The 19,971-nt window shown below is 43.3% G+C and overlaps 1 protein-coding gene across 2 annotated transcripts in view; it reads left to right on the top strand.

Moving 5' to 3' along the window:
- PEX14 (peroxisomal biogenesis factor 14) overlaps positions 1–19,971 on the top strand; it is a 136,062-nt gene that overhangs the window by 98,468 nt on the left and 17,623 nt on the right. For both annotated transcript variants that reach the window (XM_008568810.1, XM_008568809.1), the window contains exon 4: positions 10,485–10,613. In XM_008568810.1, the coding sequence (XP_008567032.1) occupies positions 10,485–10,613 (129 nt within the window). The remainder of the gene's footprint in view (positions 1–10,484; positions 10,614–19,971) is intronic.

Genomic DNA, 19,971 nt, shown 5'->3' with positions numbered 1-19,971 from the left:
CACTGGCTGAGCGCGGGGCGGGCGCAACACCGAGGGTTGCGATCCCGTTACCGGTCAGTAAAAAAGATAAAAAAAGAAAAAAAAAATGTAATTGAGATCATGAATATAACATCTGCATTTTATGTAGTAAAGTATCAAAAGCATTTTCCCATATCAGAAATTGTTCATATGAATGTGAACATTTGAATAATATTAAGTTATTGAAAAGTATCATAATTTGCCTAATCATTCCTTGTTGGACGTTTACATTGTTTAATTTTTTTGCTGTTAAAAATATGGTGATGAACCATCTTTGTACATAAGTCTTATACTACATTATTTTATTATTTCTTAGAAGTAAAATCATTGAGTCAAAGGGTATTAACATTTTTTAAAACTCTTGAGATAGAGTGCCAAATTGTCTTCCAGAAGCTTCTCAGTTTGTTCTTCCACAGCACCCTCTCCAGGATTGGGCATTCCCATGTAAAAAAGTTCTTCTTAATTTGAAAAAAATCCAGTCTTAATACCAGCGTATCTGAATGATATGCTAGAAGTCAGGATATCAGTGTTCCCTTCGACTTGAACAAGATTTGGGATATTTTCCTGCTTGTGGTGTACAGAGTAGTGGTGAAAAAGCTGGGCTCTGGGGGCTGAGCCCTGCCCTCCACCAGCAGTGGGACTTAGATAGTCCTAGTTAATGTCTGTTAGCCTCGGGTTCCTCATGTGTAAATGGGGAGAATGAAGTACCTACGTCATGGGGTGCCACTGCCACCTGTAGCCATATGGGTTAGGACTGCCCAGTCCCACATGATGACACAACACTGTGATGGAATCCTGAGCTGTGCAGTTCGATGGCCCTGCATGGCGTTGGTGGGATGCAAAGAGTTAAAAATGTAAAAAGCTTCTGAAACATTCTCTGACATTTGAATTTAATACACTTAACGTATTTCTAGATGGAGAGTGGAAATAGGAATGATTTTTGTTTTGTTTGCCTTTTTTCCTTTTCATGTTTTCTGTAATTGATGGGTTATTTTATCAATAGATAATGTCTATATATTATATTTTAGACTGTGTATATATTGGGTTATAGATAGATGGATAGATATACAGAATACTCATCTAACATAAGAAATTGGGGGGGGGAGGTTCTTAGGGAGATTCCCATTTAACTGGTAGGGAAGATGAGGTTAGCATTCTCACATTGCCTTGCAGAATAAGAACTCAAATACTTATAGATTTTGTTGAGTACTACGTATTTATCTCTATACTAATAATGTTGACAGTAAGAACCAACGCCAGATGCATTTGAGCTACACACATAGGTGGTGATACAATAATTTATGTATGGAAGTATTAGGACATAGCATGCTTTAATGAGTTAATACCAGATTAATTTGAGGCCTTAAAAAAAATCTTATAGCTGCATGGTTATTTAAAACTTTAGGAAGTCCGGGGCCGGCCCAGTGGCGCACTGCTACAGCGCGCCGCTTGGGAGTGCAGCGGCACTCCCACTGAGGGTTCGGATCCCACATACAGACCGGTTCCCGCTCACTGGCTGAGCAAGGTGCGGGTGCAACACTGAGGGCTGCGATCCCGTTGCCGGTCCCGGTCCAGTACGGGCGCGACACTGAGGGTTGCGATCTGTTGCCGGACACGGAAAAAGACAAAAAGGAAAAAAAAAAAAAACTTTAGGAAGTTGAATGCCAAATAATAAACTTTCTGATCACATATTTAAGATTCAAGATGTAAGAGAAAACCCCAAAGGAACATTTATAGTATTCAGCTGAGTGACTAAAGAATGTGCCCTACTACACTGAAGTCTCGTGACAAGGTCTTCTCTAAGGAACAGAAATCTCCACCTTGATTTGTGTCCTGTAGTGGAGTTGTTTCCCAAATCAGGCTGTTTCATGGAACATATGAAGTGGCGTATGGCTGTCCCTCCCATCCCAAAACAAATGTTTGTTTTGTTGCAGTGATGGAAACATTTCCATTGGTGAAGCAAATATTTAGAGCTGAAAGAAACATTTGGGCAGCCAGGATGTGTCAAAGTAGAACAGATGTCTGCCTTTTAGAAACACATTTCCAAAAAAAAAAGCCACCTTTTACTTGGCTGCTGTGGTTGCAGCCACAATGGGTTAAGTAAGAAATTCAAAATTGTGGATGTCATTCTAATCCCAGCTCCTGGGCATGGCACCATACCTTTTTCAGTGTTGGTTTTTCTCTTCCAGGAAATGGGGTTAATCATCTAAATGATTTTGTTTAGGATCAAGATTTGTTCTTCTTCCCCCCCCCAAATGTTTTCTTTGTTCTTAAAAATAAACTTATTCTTTTGAATCAGAAATCTATTCACATGAAACAGAACTCATAAGGAGAGACAATGAAAGGTCTGTCTGCAATCTCTGTCCCCCAGCTGCAAGTTCCCCTCCATGTATAACCAGAGTTACCAGTTTCTTATCTGTTCTCGGTTTATTTTTGGCATATATACACAACTGAATATGATCTGTTCATGTTTGTGTGCATGTAGACGTATATTCTTTTTCTAACATAGAGGTCCCATGTACCTTTTACCAGGATCCCCTGTGCTCCCTATATTCTTTTTGTTGGGGACTGATTCTAAGAGTTCGCTTATTTCAGATGTGCTGGCTGTGTCAGGGAGCACAGGGGAGAGGCTGCCATGCTCACCCCAGTACTGTGCAGAGAGCCCCAGGGTTCAGAGAGCATGGGGTTCCCGTGCTGCCCCTGGAGCTTGCCTGGGCTGTGGGCAAGTCACTACCCCTCTCTGTGTCCTTTTTCCTTGGTCTGTAAAACAAAAGAAAAAAAGGAAAAAAGAAAAAGAACAGATAGACCAGATGAACTCCAACTTTTCTTTCAGTTCTGAATTTCTTTGGCTGTCAAAGGTGAGTTTTTTTGTTGTTTTTTTTTTTTAAAAAAAAACAACCTTACTACCTGTTCTGAAACAGGAGCAAGATTTAAATATTGTTAAAAGCATTGATCGGGCCGGCCCGGTGGCGCACTGGAGAGTGCGCCGCTTGGGAGCACGGCGGCGCTCCCGCCGAGGGTTCGGATCCCGTGTGGAGACTGGTTCCCGCTCACTGGCTGAGCGCGGTGCAGGCGCAACACCGAGGGTTGCGATCCCGTTGCCAGTCCCCGGCACGGGCGCGACACCGAGGGTTGCGATCCCGTTACCGGTCAGTAAAAAAGACAAAAAAGGGGAAAAAAAAAAAAAAAAGCATTGATCAATTTGGCTTTCCCACACATGCACAAACATACGTTTGGTTTACCTGGCCTTTGGCACTTAAGTAGCAGTGATTCCTTATTACTGTCCCTTGGTCTTTAAGGACACAGTTGCTTTCCTAGGACTTGTTCAGTGTCCTGTGGGAAGGGCTGACTTCGCAGCCTGTGGCCAAAGACCTGCTGGGTTAGAGACTGCTATCCACGACAGCCGACAACAACATTTGTCCTGCTGTTAATCGTCTGGAATTGGTCAAATACCAAAAGCAACTCCTTTTCGTTTTTGTTTCTAATTTATCAGAGAGGGATTAAAAGGAAGGAAAAAAAAAAAACCCAAAAAAATCTTTAGATGGTATAGATCTAAAAATAGACGTCACGGTTACTGATTGGAAATCCTCCCAGGCTTTCATATGAGAGATCTCAATTTGTGTTACACAGAGGGGCAGCTCACTTCTGTCTTGTTCACCAGTTATATTACTCCCCAGAGAAGCTCAATAAATTTTATAGGAAAGTTTCCTCCTTATGCGGAAGGAGCTAAGCTCAGTGACTGGTGTGGCTGGTATAATTTAGGGCTTCAAGGGAGTATGTCTGCCTTGTGGAATAACCTATCAAAAGTAAATGTACAAAAACTTTTGATCTTGGTTGATTTTGCCGTGTCATTGATACTGCTGGGCACTGGACCCTATGACTTCAGCCTGTCTGCTTTACATTAAGTTCCCTGCTAAAATGGCCCTTCTGCACACTTCGCTGGTAGTGACTTTGGAGCTTGCCTGCTGATGTTCTATAGTTTTTATCACTAACCCTTTGAAACCTCCAGACTTGGACTTGGTTGAGTTTTTACATCCCTCTTCTGCCTCTGAGAGGCAGAGACCATCTTTTGTTGTCATTATTAGGAAAGCAGACCTGCCTTCTCTTTTAGACTTCAAGTGGAACAAGCCTGCCAGGTTCCTCAGCCTTTAAGCTAGCAGTGAAATACATTTTGCACTGGCTTTTTACCCAGTGATTTACTAGGAGACGTGGCTGGGTGATATCCAGTGTCCTTTTGTCTTTGTGTTTATTTTTCTTCCACATTTAATGTATTTAAAGGATATATTGTCTTTATGGTTCACTGGGATAAGGAGGGGATTGGTGCAAGTTTTAATGAGAGGTCCTCCAGCTCTCTGTGTTGAGATGAGAATTATATTCTTGGTTAGACATCTTTCTTTCTTTCCTTAGGTGGCTGGAGGCAGTGTTTTGCTGCTTTTTGAAATAGCATTTCTGCCTAACGATTTTTAGAAGGATACTGAGAGGACATTGAATTTCAGGGCATCATCAGCAACTTTTTCTCCTGTTGTTTGAACTTTCTTCATTTAAGAAGAGGGCAAAGTCTCATGTTTTGTTCTTAAGTTTCCATATTAATATCAAGATGGTGGGAACCGGCACCCCCCAATCAGATCAATTTTTATAAAAACTCTTTCACTCAGGGTAAGGATATTTGGAACTAGTTCTTTAGTTTTCTCAAAAACTGTTGTTGCTTGGGAATAATCAATCAGTGGAGAAGAAAGCATTTGACTTATTTGCTTAATATTTTAACCAAGTGAATTAGACAGATTGGGGGGCTGGGGGGAGGGGATAAGAAAGTGGGTGGGGGAGGCCCCATAAACAAGGTGATATATAATATTTTTTTTGTTCTCCTTTTAAATAAATACCGATCAGCTTTATGTTCAGAGACAATAGGAGCCGTTGGCTTAAATTTGCAGTTTACTGTATTTATGGCTGTAATATCAAGGTGCTGCCGTCGTAATTTCATGCCCCAATGAGAAGAGCAAGGTCGAAGCAAATGCTTCCATCGGCATCTGCTAACACACTAACTCATAAACAAGGCCCGGCTGGATCAGGTGGCACGGAATAATACAGGCTAATGAAATACAGCACAGCTTTCCATTACTGTTAGTTTTTACAGTGTCGTCATTACGTGTAATTTATGTTTAAAAAATTCAATTTTATACAAGGCACTGGGAAATAGGGGTCTACAGGTCATCCAACGACTTTTAGAGGCTCAGAGAGTCCTTATTGTACTCTACTGCTCCAACAAAATGTTAATAAAATAAAATAAAAATACTTTTTCCCATTCCCCTCCCCAAACCTTTTCTGAGAGAGTTGATTTTTCTTTTAATTTGGGGAGCATTTTTAGCCAGCTGTCTTCTCTGTCTCATCTCCTCCCAGAGTGTGCTAGGGCAGAGAACTGGTTGTGTTCTGAGAGAGGTGACCCCTGCTCAGTCTCTCTAAGTCCCAGATGAATCGCCCAAGTCCGGATGGGGGAGGAAGGTGGTCTGAGTTACCCACCCTTAACTGCTGCCCTTTGCCACTGGCGCTCTGGCCCTGTTCCCTTAATCCCGGTCAGACTCTACATTTTTATTATAAAACTCAGGCTGGTCTGGAAGGTGCCGTCGGGTGTTCATTACCTTGCTTGTTTTCAAACTATTCCTAACCCTTCTGTCCTGGTTGTTGTTTGACCTGAAAGATGTGGAGAACACTGCTGTCTTCTGTCATCTGTCTTTCTGCTTCACCTGCATAGGTCCAGGCCCATGACAGTGCCCAGTAGTCACTGGGGACAGTGTTGAGGTTACTTATTCTGAGAATCCCGTGCACAGCCAGCCCCACAGAAAAAAGACAGCCCGATGGGGTTGCCCAATTTGGTCCGAGTCCTGGGAAAGGACCCTGGGGCATCACGCTCACAGCCAGTAGGTTGCAGCTCACAAAGTCAATCGGTTAGGTTTTGTTTGCATTTTAACAGAAATCTTTAGAAAAAGAAAACAAATTTGCTTATCTTCTAGAGGATAAAAATAGGCAGGTGCGGCAGCCCTGAGGGCATTCAGTTTAGATGCCACAGCAGTAAAACTGGAGCTTTATTAATCAATAGGATGTAGCTCACTTGTTCTTTTAAAAGACCACTCTGGAGAAAGTGTTGGAAAAGAAATCCTTGGCCCTTCTTCTACACAGGGGCAGCAGACATCTCTTGGTAAAGGGAACTGTTGTAGAGGTTTCTTGAAATAGATTCCAGAGAACTGAGAGAACACGAAGACTGCCCTGATTCTGGGTACACGGGATTTTCATTCAGAGAGTTTGGTTTGAATTGAGAGCTCTCAGTTTTGCAGATCAGGCAGCTGTTGTCTTCAAGGCGAAATGGCACACTTGACCTCTCGGAGTCAGGGAGCAGCATCGTGTTCGTCCTGCTGCTTCAGGCAGGTTCCCTCGTCCCTTTCTCCTCTCGGCTGAAGCTAGTGAGTGGATGGGTTAGCAGAGCAGGACTCTCTTAGTGTTATTCTCCATCAATAATATATTTTAATTGTCAGTGCTGTAGATTAGGTGGAAGAATATCTAAATACCAAGTGCTAGTGGTAGCAGATAATGCAGATTGACACCCCAACTAAAAGAAAATTTTAAGGTTTTTAAAAATTGGCTAATTCTTCCAAAGGCAGTGGCTAAAGGAAGACTTCGGGCAGATAGTGGAGGGGAGGAGGTTTGCATGCCACAGGACGGTGAGGCCCTCACTCCCTTCTCTCGGCTCTGCTCAGCCATTGCTCAGTCCCTCTGTGGTTAGATTATTCCTTGCAGATAGCAATCAACTGGAAGGAAGTGTGTGTGTCTAATTTGCATGAGATTATTTAAAACAACAACAAAAAAAGGTCTGCATTAGTCAGGGTGATGGTAAACAACGCAAAGAGAAGCCTTTTATAATGTAGCCTGTGCCTCAGCTTTCAGAGCCAAATATAATTCACTTACAATTGGCAGTTTCCTTTATTATTCCTTTTAACCTTCTGGATTCTGCAAGGTCTCAGTCTAAGATCTGCACTGTGTATCTTGGCAGGGGTAGGTGGGAAAGATGGGACCAGGGCATCCAGATGACTTATGTGTGGGTCCTATGGCAGCATCCTCTCCCTAAAGGCAGAGTCATCTCAGCACCAGGAGCGGTGACAGGGTAGATAACTAGTTATGATTTGGAGAGAGGTGGGTGACCCCCACTCAGTCTCCATGAGTCCCAGGTGAATGACCTGAGTCATGGAATTAGAGTCCTGAAACTGGTTGGTCCTGCTTAAGCTTGGGACACTCCAGAGGAAGAGGACACTCAGGGAGCATAGATGCCCATCAGTGAGGGCCGTTTCAATTTGCTTTGGGGATAGGATACTGGAATGAGATGAGGATGAGGACACTCTACCTTTGTCACTCTGGTATTGTTCAAAAAGCTGTCCAGGTGTCATTTGCAGACAGGACCCAGGGGTTAAGTTCCCATGTTGTTTCAGTATAGTCCCCAAAGAAATTTCATTGGCTCATACCTGTAGATGAGGTGCCTAGTGTGGGCATGGGAGAAGAAAACTGAATCCTTCTCTAAACCTTTTTAAGAAGATTGAAGACTGAAGATGTGACTTCTGAATCTGTCATTTGCTGTTTTATAACTCTGTGATAGAGTGGAAAGTCACCAGGCTGGAGAGAGGGAGCCTTGGGTTGTCGTCAGCATTACCGTTCTCTAGAAACAAGTATGATGTGAGGCATAGTTTTCACCCTCCTAGGACCTCAGTTTTTTTAATCTGTTAAATGAGGACAGTGACTGGTATGATGGTCCGGCTCTGAAATTGTATTATTTGGTGAGATTGTTGAAATGCTTCTTTTTTAGCATTTAGAAGAAAAATGATTCATTTATTGTAACTAAATCAGAATCCTGACTCTCCCAGAGAACTAAGGTTATCAGAGTTCCAGCCAATGTACATTTAGAGCATCAAATGGTAAGATCTCTGGAAAACAAGAGCTTGGACGGAAATGCTGATGCCCTTTAAACTGTGGCCTCACTAGTGGGCTCGGCTGTGATAGTGCAAGGAACATGTTTTATTAGGAAAATAGGCTTCATAAAAGCTCAGGGCCAGAGGGCAGAACAACGGGCAGCGAGTCCTGTCCCTTTAACCAGTTCCAGCTCTCAGGGCCGCAGCACAGCCTGTAACTTACTGTATATTTCCCCAGTGTTAAACATTAGCGTACTTGTTTATATTTGAAAGAGCCAAAAGGGAAAATGAGAATGCAACTGAATGCTCCTTTTGGGAAAATTATCCTCATTTGCAGCCAGCAGCTGACAAGGCACACGAACCACCAGGTTTTTAAAATTCCGTAGTGTACCAGTGACCATCAGCCTGTGCTGACTTCGCAGGTGCTGCTTTCTTCTCTAATGGCTGATTATGAACTGGTTAAAGCAACGTCTTTCCTACCTTTAAAAGGGGTTCCCCCTTCCTACTTAGTAAGATGATTAGCAGTTACCACACAGGCTAGAGCCTGAGACGCACAAACTCAGGGGAAGTGTGTTCTGCGTTGTTGCCTGGCTTGTCTGTCCTGTCCCTTTTCTTCCTGGGAGGTGAAATGCTGGGTAAAGCAGGCCCTTCGGATTAGCAGTTACCACACAGGCTAGAGCCTGAGACGCACAAACTCAGGGGAAGTGTGTTCTGTGTTGTTGCCTGGCTTGTCTGTCCTGTCCCTTTTCTTCCTGGGAGGTGAAATGCTGGGTAAAGCAGGCCCTTCGCAGCAAGCTGGGGAATCAGAGAGGAGGAATATCCCATCTAGCTCCACTCTATTCAACTTCAGCTTTTGTATTTGGAAGGCAGTAAGTGCCAGTGAATGATCCTCTTTAAATCCTGGAAGCTTCTTCATCTGCCCCACCAATCTGTTGAGAGCATGGCATGGGTGGGGGCAACCTAGCAGCACTTCAGACTGCCCTGCCCAGCAAGGTGGCCCTGCTACTAGCTCCAGTGTGTGAAGAGTGGACAGAGGGGCAGAGATTCAGCTTTAGGTGGGGACAGACCTCAACTGGTCAGTGCACAGTGGAGCAAAAGGGCCCAGAGCCATTTAGAATAGTTCAGGCATTCTCCCTTGACTGGTTGTGGTAGGGCATGCAAAGTTTGAGGGATGGCTGCAGTCAGCTCACTCCAGTATGGTGCAGGGCAGAGCTGTGCTTTAAAGCATTAATGTGCACCATCTATTAGCCCCAAGGCGCATAGTATGAGGCACCACGCTTTTGAAGATGCTGATCCTCAGAACCTCCTTGTACTTCATCTACCCCCAGGGGCAAATATACCATGCTGTGGGCCTCTAATGGAGAGCTGCCAACCAGATGTGGAAAAGCTCTCGGCTCTAGTTTAAAAGCTCTGTGTTGCGGCTTGACTGGATATTGGGATTCCTGGAACAGGATGGGCAGGACTGAGCGGTCTTTTGCAGACTAGCAATGACCTCCCACCTGCTTTTCCCACTCTCAGTGACTAGAGCGCTTTTGTACACTCAGTTTCTTCCCGAGCGGGCCCTGTGGGAAAGTTGTTCTCGTACTTGCGTGCCACACTTCTTTGGGTTGTTCAGTGCCCTCATCTTCCTCCCAAGAGTCAGTGTCCCCAGTTGGCCCCAGACCCATTGAGGATATCCCAGCTGTTTGTCCGCTGGAAATGTGGTCTTCGTGGTGTTTTCACTTGCCTTTTTTCCTCCATGGGTAAATCAAATCCTTTCCACATGTTAAAGCCACTGCAGATGGCGCCATGCTGTTTCCTGATGTCCCATGTGCAGTGTGGTTTAGAGTGTCAGGAAGATTTAAAAAAAAAAAGGGAAAAGAACTAGCCAAAGGCGATATAGGCAGCCTATGATAGGGTAGAGTAATAATCATCTGAAAGTTTGGGCCTGGCCTTGTTTTGATCTGTTTTCTTGTTTTATTTTCTTCTTTACATTCTATATCCCATTCATACTAATCACAGTCAGTCCTGATTTTTCTTTTTATTTCTGCATTTGTCATAAAATAAAGCAAATTATTCCCGTCTTTGGAAACGATCTAGACTAATTAGTCGTCTCACCCAATAATTAGTTTTTTGTTTCCCTGTCTGTTTTCATGCATTATTGTTAGTTTTTTCCCCTCTTTTTTTAACACCATTACAGATTAAAATGAGCCACATTTGCAGTTGATGGTATCTGTTTTCGGGGGAAGAATGGAGAATTGCAGTACGGAGCGACTTCAAAAGCAGCAATAAACTCAAGGATAAATTAAGGAAATTGAATGAGCCACATTTGGAAGCAGTGTTGAGGCTAATATTCTGTCGCTTAAGGTTAAATTGCAACTGAGAGAGGTTCCGGAGAATCCAAAATCGGGGAGGCAACTTACTAGGATGCTAGGCGTCCTGTGGCTGTGAGGGTCTTTTCTCAATGTCGATTTTGTTGCAGCTGTGGACATTGGCAGAGGCCCTCACTCACCTGCAATTGTGTCCTCTTCTCCCCAGGGCTGACAGATGAAGAGATTGATGTGGCTTTCCAGCAGTCGGGCACTGCTGTCGACGAGCCATCGTCTTTGGGCCCAGCCACACAGGTGGTTCCTGTCCAGCCCCCTCACCTCACTTCGCAGCCATACAGTAAGTCACCCACTCACACTCCTGTTTAACCTTGACTGGGATTCAGGACTCTATAGCCAAAAAGCAGTGTTTTTTGTCTCACAGACTCAGCAAACTGGAAGAAACTGGGAGTCGTAGGAAGCTCTTGGGTTTTTCCAAAAGAATGTGACACCCCCAAATCCTCTTTTCAACAGACTTTTAAGTGTGTGACAAAAGTTTAAGAAGAGAGAAGGGACCAGAATAAATGAATTTATTGTGTTGTTCCAGGTATTTTGGTTGCATGCAAGAAACTGTCAAACTATTTATTGGTTTTGTTTCCATTTTCTTATACCAGTGCTTTTGAATGTTACTGTTTGGCTAATAACATGAACATCTGATTCACGAGTACATTCTCCTTTGCTCACTGAAATAACTTGTCTCCTTATTTTATTTTTAAAGTTAATATTGGTAGGTTTAGGCCAGCCTTCTGTCCCTTCCTCCTTCTGTCCTGGCTGTAGTGTATAAATTTATGTGGTGGCAGCCTGTTAGAGAACTTCAGATTAAAATGTAAAGGTCCTTTTTGAGCATTGCTTTTGGTTATTATAGGAGATCATGGATCACAAGGGGTTTTTGTTGTTTTTAAATGAAAGCTACTGTAGGAATAAAGGTTCTTCAAGCTGGTAATAAATATATACCTCTAAAATACAACCAGAACCCCTTCAAGTCACTTAGAAAAAGTCTAAAAAGGTTAAAATTGACTCCAAAGCCATGGAAAGTAGCTCAATTTTGTTTATTTAAAATAATAGCATCGGATCTGTTGTCTTTCAAAACACCCTTTCTGTAATTGTCTTCATTTTAATTGTCTATCTCAGAAGTTTTATTTTAAAAAAATGGCTTAAAGCAGCGTTAGATGTCAGATTTTAAATGGCGTCTCTTAAAATGACAGATTCATGTTGGTCCTCTGGCACATGGCCTGACGCTACCTTCTTCCTCTCACTTCACTGAATGTCACTTGCAGCTGGGTTGGCTCAGCACAGCGGGCAGGTGTGAGCCAGCAAAGCCCTCTCTCCTCTGCATTTGCTGAGGGGCCAGGAGTGTGTGTCCCTGGTCTCATCTAGAGGTCTGCTTCGTTTGCTTTCCAGATGAGGCTGTGTGGGTGCGGCCTGGGAGCCTCAGCACTGGCCTCACGCACCCACGGTGGCTTGACCGTGGAGGCCAGAGCAGCAGCGCTTCAGTGGTGAGCCTTGTATTTGGGCCACTGGGTCAGTGCCTGTGACTTGTCAGCTTAGGACTCATTTCTCCTTCCTGGCCAGCTTTCTTTCCAATCCATCATGTTTGCTTTGGGTCCTCCACCTACTTTACATGTTTCTTTTCTTTTTTTTTTTTTCCTTTTGTCTTTTTTACTGACCGGTAACGGGATCACAACCCTCGGTGTCGCGCCCGTACCGGGGACCGGCAACGGGACCGCAACCCTCGGTGCTGCGCCCGCTCCGCGCTCAGCCAGTGAGCAGGAACCGGTCTCCACATGGGATCTGAACCCTCGGCGGGAGTGCTGCCACGCTCCCAAGCGGCGCACTATCCAGTGCGCCACCGGGCCAGCCCTACATGTTTCTTTTTAACCAAAGGTTAAGTCCCCATACTTTTTCTTTAGTTGTGTCCCTGGGCCCAGTCATTTAATGGGATTTGTTGAGGATAGGCAGTGGCAGCTGGGGTGTAGGATTTTCTAAGATGAACATCTGTTCTATTCCAGCTGTTACCTCCCATCGCTTAATACCAAACAGGTCTCTCGGCTACTGGGAAACTTCTTGCTCAGAACAAATCGTTAGGGTTGGTCACGGAGTCATATGTGTGTCTACTTTCTGTAGTCACAAAGGGTTGAACTGTTAGTCTTTCTGAAAGAAGCAAAAGAATGGGGCGGGCAGAGGGCAATTCAGTCATTTAAACCATTCTCACTGAGAAAAAGCATAACACGTTTAGGTCTTCAGGTAGGAGAATTTTTAAGAGTCTCCCAGTGCTAAAAATAAAATTCATCTTCTTAGAGACAGACTTCTTCCCGCCTTGACACTAGTATAAAAACAGTGGTAATGATAATTTTAAATACCTGAAGTTTTTAGTTGTCACCATGGAGCTTCATTCTTCTTGTACCGTTACATTACTCCTTTCAGCTCCGGGGGTGACTGTACCTCTTCACTTCTGTACTTTTGCCAAGAGGTGTCAAAACTGCTCCAAAAAAAAAAAAAAAAAAAAAAAAAAAAAAAAGGCTTGATTTTGATTAATATAGAGAAACAAGACTTTGCCTGACTGATAATAAAACTGATAAATGACATTTGAATTACTTGTAGCGGTAATTTATTACATAAAATATCTTTTATTTGACATGCGATTAGTTGCTGGAAGCATCACTCAATCTGACTAGTTTAAACATGCTCTAAAATGAACCCCAGTAAAAACCAGGGCTGTCTGCTGCTGGCGTTATGAAATATACTAATCCTGGAGTGAGGAAAAAATCTGACTTTAAATATTTAAATGATTAATTGGGTTTATATATTTTTTTACCTTTCTAACCCCCTTAATTATAAGCAAACTCAGGGGAGTTTCTGAACTAGGTGTGTAATCTGCATGCTTATCACTGAGGCATTGTCTGCGTCCGGGAGGGATTTATGGCCTCTGTTAGTGTGTGTTTCTGCTGATATTACATCTAGATCCCTGGCAGCCCTTTCCTTACCATTTCTTGGCTTTTTCAGGACATTCCACCTCTGAGCCCAAGGCTAGAAAATAGGATTCCCTGGTCCCAGCCCCAAATGCTCATGTCTCAGGGTAGGGTAGCATTTCTGAGGCTACCCCAGGGAACACAGTGTCCCAGATTTTCACCTCTGGACCTGCTGCCTGCTTGGTGACAGACGTGCTGCTGGGTGCCTCTTTTGATATCTCTGCTGTTCTTCGGTGAATGTGGTTGACCTTGAGATGTTAGTAACACCGGTGCCAGCAAAGACATCATGGAGACCTACCAGAATCGTACCAGTTCCATTCCTCAGTGTTTACCAAGCACCTACTGTATGCTCAGTACTGTATCATGTGAGAGAATCAAAACATGATCTTTAATAATCTTACAGGCTCTTTGGGAAAGATAAGATAAACTTAAGAAAAGGATAATAATATAGGACATTGTGATTTAATGCCAAAATTAATTATACAGAAAAGAAATTCCACAAGAATACAGAAAAGAGAAAAATTAATGTGGGCTAGAAAAGTCAGGGGAGGCTTTGTGAAGGTGGTAGGAGGTTGACACCAAGGGGAAGCTTGGTGTCACCTGGTGTGAGAATAAACCAGTGTTCTCAGGGCTTAAAAGAAAGTCAGGTAGAGTTCAGGAAAAGTCAGGCTGTGATTCAAGAGAGATTTGACAGTCTCTGTTTCTCATTTTGGTTTCTTTTTGTTTGGCTTTGAGTCAGGACTCATCATGAGCGTATAGTCATGCACCGCATAACAACATTTCAGTAGACAGCAGGCTGCATCATACAACAGTGGTCCTATAAGATTATAATGGAGCTGAAAAATTCCTAGTGCCTAGTGACACCTTAGCTATTGTAACATTGTAGTGCAATGCATCACGCAGAAAGGAGCAGCAGGCTGTACCATATAGCCTAGGTGTGCAGTAGGCAGCACTGTCTAGGTTTGTGTAAGTGCACTGTATGACGTTCGCACAATGACACGTTACCTGGATTGTATCCCTGTCCTTAAGCGACGCATGACTGTATATGTGTAGGCCTAGCACAGTCCTGAACGTGGAGCCCTGATAAATGCTGGATTGACTGATTCGTGCTGAGATGATCAGAGAGACAAGAAGCAAAGTGGCTTTGAGATATTAGCAGGGCCAGTGTATTTTTTTAGGCTTAAATATGTTCCCTCACTGTCTTTGATAAACAATTTAGGCCCCTTCAAAGACTGACCTATAGCTTCAGTTGCCTCTTAAAATAGGATGTAAATGTCTAAGGCTGGTGAGAGGCTCGAACCATTTGATTAGGAATCTTGAGAGTGAGTGTTTTCTCAGTTTGCTTCTTTTGTAGCCCTATTTAAGTAACATATACTCATCCCTGACTATCTAAATCCACAGAGCAAGTGTTTATTATTGAGTGCCTACTGTGTGCCAGGTGCTGTGCTAGACCCTGGGATGAAAAGATGAACAAGGCCCAGCCATGCTCTCCAGCCTCCCCATCTAGTAGGGAAGGCAGTTGAGCACACACAGCAGTGACTGTGAGGTGGCCCCAGGGAGGAGGGTGGCACACAAGGGGCAGAGGGAAGCTCCAGAGAGCAGATGTTAACTGGATCTGGGGGGTGATTGGTTCAGTGATCAGACAGGATGGACAAGAGCATTTCAGGCTAACTGTGATGTGCTTAAGAAAATCTGGGTCGTCGAGTGGCTGGAGCAGGGATCGGGAGTGTCAGAGAGAAGGCTGGAGAGGGAGGCAGCAGCCAGAACACTGCCTGGTAGAGGACAAGCAAAAGCACCGAACATACAAAAATGTTTTACTTTGCCATGCATCGTCTATTTTTGAGGCCATATTACCTATTTGACCATGTTACTCTTAGACTTATATTAAAATTATTTGTATCATCTGAGCAGATGTCGCACAGGGAATTAGGGAAGACATCCTGAGGGTGCGTTGGCCTGGACTGTTGTCCCGATGCTCTGCCTGTGCTGCCTTCCCCATCGTCTTAGTTGGCCAGCTCATCGCTGTTCTTCAGGGTTGAGACCTGCTGTCGACTACTGGAGGGAATCTTTCCAGTGCTTCTGTTCTGACTAGAATGGAGATTCCCCTTGGCCCTCTTAATCCCCCTACTCCTTGCCACAGTTCATTTAAATGTTTATTTCAGTGTCTTCTCTATTAAACTTTGAGTTGCTTGGGGTTTTTTAATCTAATGGCCTGAGGCTCTGATTTAGCAGGTGTTCTAGAAATGCTTGTTGAATGGATAAAATGGTGGTGGAAATGTGCTTGAGGACAGAAAGGCATCTTAATAGCGTCAGCTTAGGCAAGCTGCACTGGTAGCCAGTGAGGCCTCTCACGTGCCTGGCCCTTCATGCTGTCCTGGGCTGGCTTCAGGAGAAGTAGGGGACAGGTCTGGCCTTCAGGAGGCCACTGTTTAGCGCAGAGGGGAACCTAGTGCTTGGGGAAAGACAGAGAAGACTAACCCATGCCGTCTTGTATGGTGAGAATGTTGCGAGTGTTCAGCATTTAGGAACAAAGGAAAGTCCCAGGATGCTAGTCTTAGGCAAGGCTTTCTGGAGGGGGCAGGACTTGAACTTGCTTTAAGGGTATGTGAGCCATGGCTGGACCGGAAGCAGAAAGAAGGGCAGTCATCAGTGTGGGGAGGGACCAACAAAGGCCGGGATCACTGTGGCCTGTGTGTGGGAGATGGTGGCGACCACACGAAAGTGCCTGCTGGCAACCTCTGTGTCCCATGGAGAAGCAAAGCAGGAAATCTCCCGTCTGTTTTCCTCTCTGGCTTCCATTCCTCTCTCTGCCAGTTTAGCATACAAATCTCACTTTTTGCTGCATAAAGTTACTGGTTTGTATGTGAAGAAAACATTTCCTTAGTTTGGAGGAAATTGTAGTTTTTCTTCTTTGCTCCATGTTACTGCTTTAGGTTAGCAGCTTTTCAAGGACCAGCACCCTGTCCGTTTTGTTTGCTTTGTGTTAGCCTGGTGTGGCGCTGCCTGGTGTGCCATGTGGGGGCTGAATAGATGCCATTTGTGGGTGCTGAAGAGGGCAAGTATTACAGGAAAGAACTGAACGGTTAGCAGCTTTTCAAGGACCAGCACCCTGTCCGTTTTGTTTGCTTTGTGTTAGCCTGGTGTGGTGCTGCCTGGTGTGCCATGTGGGGGCTGAATAGATGCCATTTGTGGGTGCTGAAGAGGGCAAGTATTACAGGAAAGAACTGAACGGCGCAGTGCTTTCCTTCGGTTTCTTAGACCTTTAAGAGTCTTTGGTGTTGATTGTAGTTAGGATTATGGCTGTGCTGATAATGTGTTAGTTTTGTAAAACTCTGGTACAAATAACAGAAAAAACAAAATAAATGTGGCTTAAAGAAAATAGAAGAATTTTTCTCCTTTATGTAAACGTAACAGAGGCCGAGGCTGCCGTGCAGGCTCTCTGGTCTTCGGGGACCCAGCTCTACCTCATTGCTTTGCACCCCTGACACCTGGCCAGCATCCGTCTGTGGTCCAGTGACTGCTACAGGTCCAACAGTCCCATCTGCTGTCCAACCAGTGAGAATGGGGAGAAGGAAGGAAAGGACAGGCCACCTTCTAAGGACACCTCCTGGAAATTGCCCACATCACTTCTGCTTTCTCCATCGCATGGCCAACCCTATCTGCAAGGGAGGCTGAGGAATGCAGTCCTTATTCTGGCGGGGCATGTTCTCAGCTTATCACATCCCTGTAGAAAGTTTGAATTAGAATAAGCACTAAGTTCAAGATGATGGTTACCTCTGGGCTGGGGAAGAAACATGGCTAGCTTTGGTGGTGGTTGGGAAGTTTTAGCTGGTAGGATTGCTGATTTTATTATCGTTCTTGGTAGCTTATATAAATGTTATATTCTTTTTGGATGTATCAAATATTACAGGGTACAATTTTAAAAGTTGCATTAGAATTCTCAGGTCTTGCTTCTTCCCTTGGTCTCAGCTGCTAACTGAACAGAAGGAGAACTTAGAACCCACACTGCTGGGTGCTGGGTGCAATCACTGCTGACTTCCTTTAGCTCTTTTCAAAAAAATTCTGAGTAGACCTTAATTTTTTTTAAAAATCAGCTTTATTGAGGTCTAATTTACATAAAATAAAATGCATCCATTTTAACTGTACAATTTGAGTTTTGACACGTGTACACTCCCATGTAGCCATCACAGCATTGTAGAACATTTCCAGTACCCCCAAAAGTTCCCTTGTGTCCCATTTCTAGTCAGTCCACCCCCCATCCTGACTCTGGGGCAATGACTGATCTGTTTCTATCACTACCTGTTAGATTTCTCTTTCCTATAGTTTTATATAAATGGATTAATACAGTATGTACTCTTTTGTGTCTGGTTTCTTTAGCTCAGCATAATGTTGTTGAGATCCGTCCAAGTTGCTGTGCATATCAGAAGGTCCTTCCTTTTTATTACTGAGTGGTTTTTCGTTGTATGGATGCAGCATGGTTTGTTTATGCATTCACCAGTTGATGGACTTTGGGTCGTTTCCAGTTTTGAGCTATTACAAGTAAAACTGTTGTGAACATTCATGTACAAGTCTTTGTATGTTTTTATTTCTCTTGGGTGAATGCCTAGGAGTAGAATTGCTGGTTTATATGTTAAGTGTATGTTAACTTTATGAGAAACTGCTGAACTGTTTTCCCAAGTGGTCGTCCCACTTTACCTCCCCGCCAGCAGTGTTTGTGAGCTCTCGTTGCTCCATAGCCTCACCAGCAGTTGGTATTCTCAGCCTTTTTAGTTTTAACAACTTTAAAGTGTATGTAGTGGTGTCATAGTGGTTTGGGTTTACGTTTCTGTGATGGCTAATCAGGTTGAGTATCTTTTTATGTGCTTATTGTCCATTTGCATGTCTTTTTGTGAAGCATCTGTTCCAATGTTTTGCCGACTATTAATTATCATCGTGTTATTGAGTTGGAAGTGTTCTTAATTACTCTGGATTCAAGTCCTTGGTCAGATATATGTATTATGAGTTTTTCCTCCCAGTCTGTGGATTGCCTGTTTGTTTTCTTAACAGTGTCTTTTGAAAAGCAAAGGATTTTAATTTTGATGACATTCATTTATTTTTTTCTTTTTCAATTCATGGTTTCTGTGTTTTCAGAAGCCTTTGCTTATTCCAAGGTTGGAAAGACTTTCTCCTATGTTTTCTTCTAGAAAGAAGATTCATAGTGTGAGGTGTTAGGTTTAGGCTTGTGATCCATTCATAATTTTTGTGTATGGTGTGAGGTGACAGTCAACGTTCATTTTTCTCTGGATATCTAGTTGTGCCAGCACCTTAGGTTCAAAAAATGTTTCGTCCCCATTGAGTTACTTGTCTCTCTTTACAAAAAAATCAATTGACTATCTTTCTAGACTCTTCTTTTTAAAAAATTGGGTTATTTTTTTAGAACGAAGTTATTGAAGTATATTTTACATATCACAAAACTCATCCATCGCAAGTGTACAATTTTTTTTTTTTTTTTTGTGACCGGCAACGGATCGCAACCCTCAGTGTTGCACCCATACCGGACCGGGACCGGCAATGGGATCGCAACCCTCGGTGTCGCTCCCGCACCTCGCTCAGCCAGTGAGCGGCCGGTCTGTATGTGGGATCCGAACCCTTGGGGGGAGCGCCGCCGCACTCCCAAGCGGCGCACTGTAGCAGTGCGCCACCGGGCCGGCCCACAGCAAGTGTACAATTTAATGATTTTTTTTTTCACTTTATTGAATGGTGCAACCATCACCATAAATCGGCTTTAGAGCACTTTTGTCCCCCCAGTAAGATCCTTGGGCCCATTTACTATTAATTCCTGTGCCTCCTCTGGCCAGGCAACCATTAATCTACTTACCAACTATAAATCTACTTTTCTGGACATTTAAGGTAAATAAAATCATAGAAAATGTGATCTCTTGTGCCTGGCTTTTTTCCACTTAATATTTTTGAGACTCATTCATGATGTAGCATGTATCAGTACTTCATTCCTTTTTGCTGCTGAGTAGTACTCCACAGTATGGATGTACCTCATCTTGGTCGTCAGTGCACCGGCTGATGGACATTTAGATTGCCTTCACTTTTAGCTAACGTGAGTAATGCTGCTAAGAACCTTTGCGTGCAAGTCTTGTGTGGACATACGTTTTCATTCTCACGTAGATATCTAGGAGTGGAATTTCTGGGTATGGTAGTTTTATGTTTCAGGATCTTTCTTAACTCTTCTTTCTAATCAGCGTTCTTGAAATATAATTTACATACAATAAGGTTCATCAATTTTAAGTGTACAATTTGATGAGTTGTAGCTCATTTAACTCATGTAACCAACACTACAATCATTATATAGAAAATTTCCATAACCCCCAAAAGTTTCTTTGTGCCCCTTATATAGTCCTCTCCCCCGGCCTCTGGTTTCTGTTAACTACCAGTCTACGCTCTGTCACTGTAGTTCTGCCTTTTAAAAAATTTCATATAATGGAATCATGTAGCACGTAGTCTTTTGTGTCTGGTTTCTTTACCTTAACATAATGCTTTTGCGATTGATCCATGTTGATCCACGTATGTGTGTGTGTGTATATATCTCACAACTATTTTTATATGTATATATAGCAACTGTTTATATATGTAACATATGTAAATATATAAAAATATATATAAACTCAGCAATAAAAGGAATGAAATCTATGTTATATA

This window comes from Galeopterus variegatus, unplaced genomic scaffold, assembly GCF_000696425.1.
Source record: "Galeopterus variegatus unplaced genomic scaffold, G_variegatus-3.0.2 Scaffold445, whole genome shotgun sequence".
NCBI classification, from domain to species: domain Eukaryota; kingdom Metazoa; phylum Chordata; class Mammalia; order Dermoptera; family Cynocephalidae; genus Galeopterus; species Galeopterus variegatus.
The sequence above is the reverse complement of the archived record's forward strand: the minus strand, read 5'-3'. Positions and strand labels throughout refer to the sequence as shown.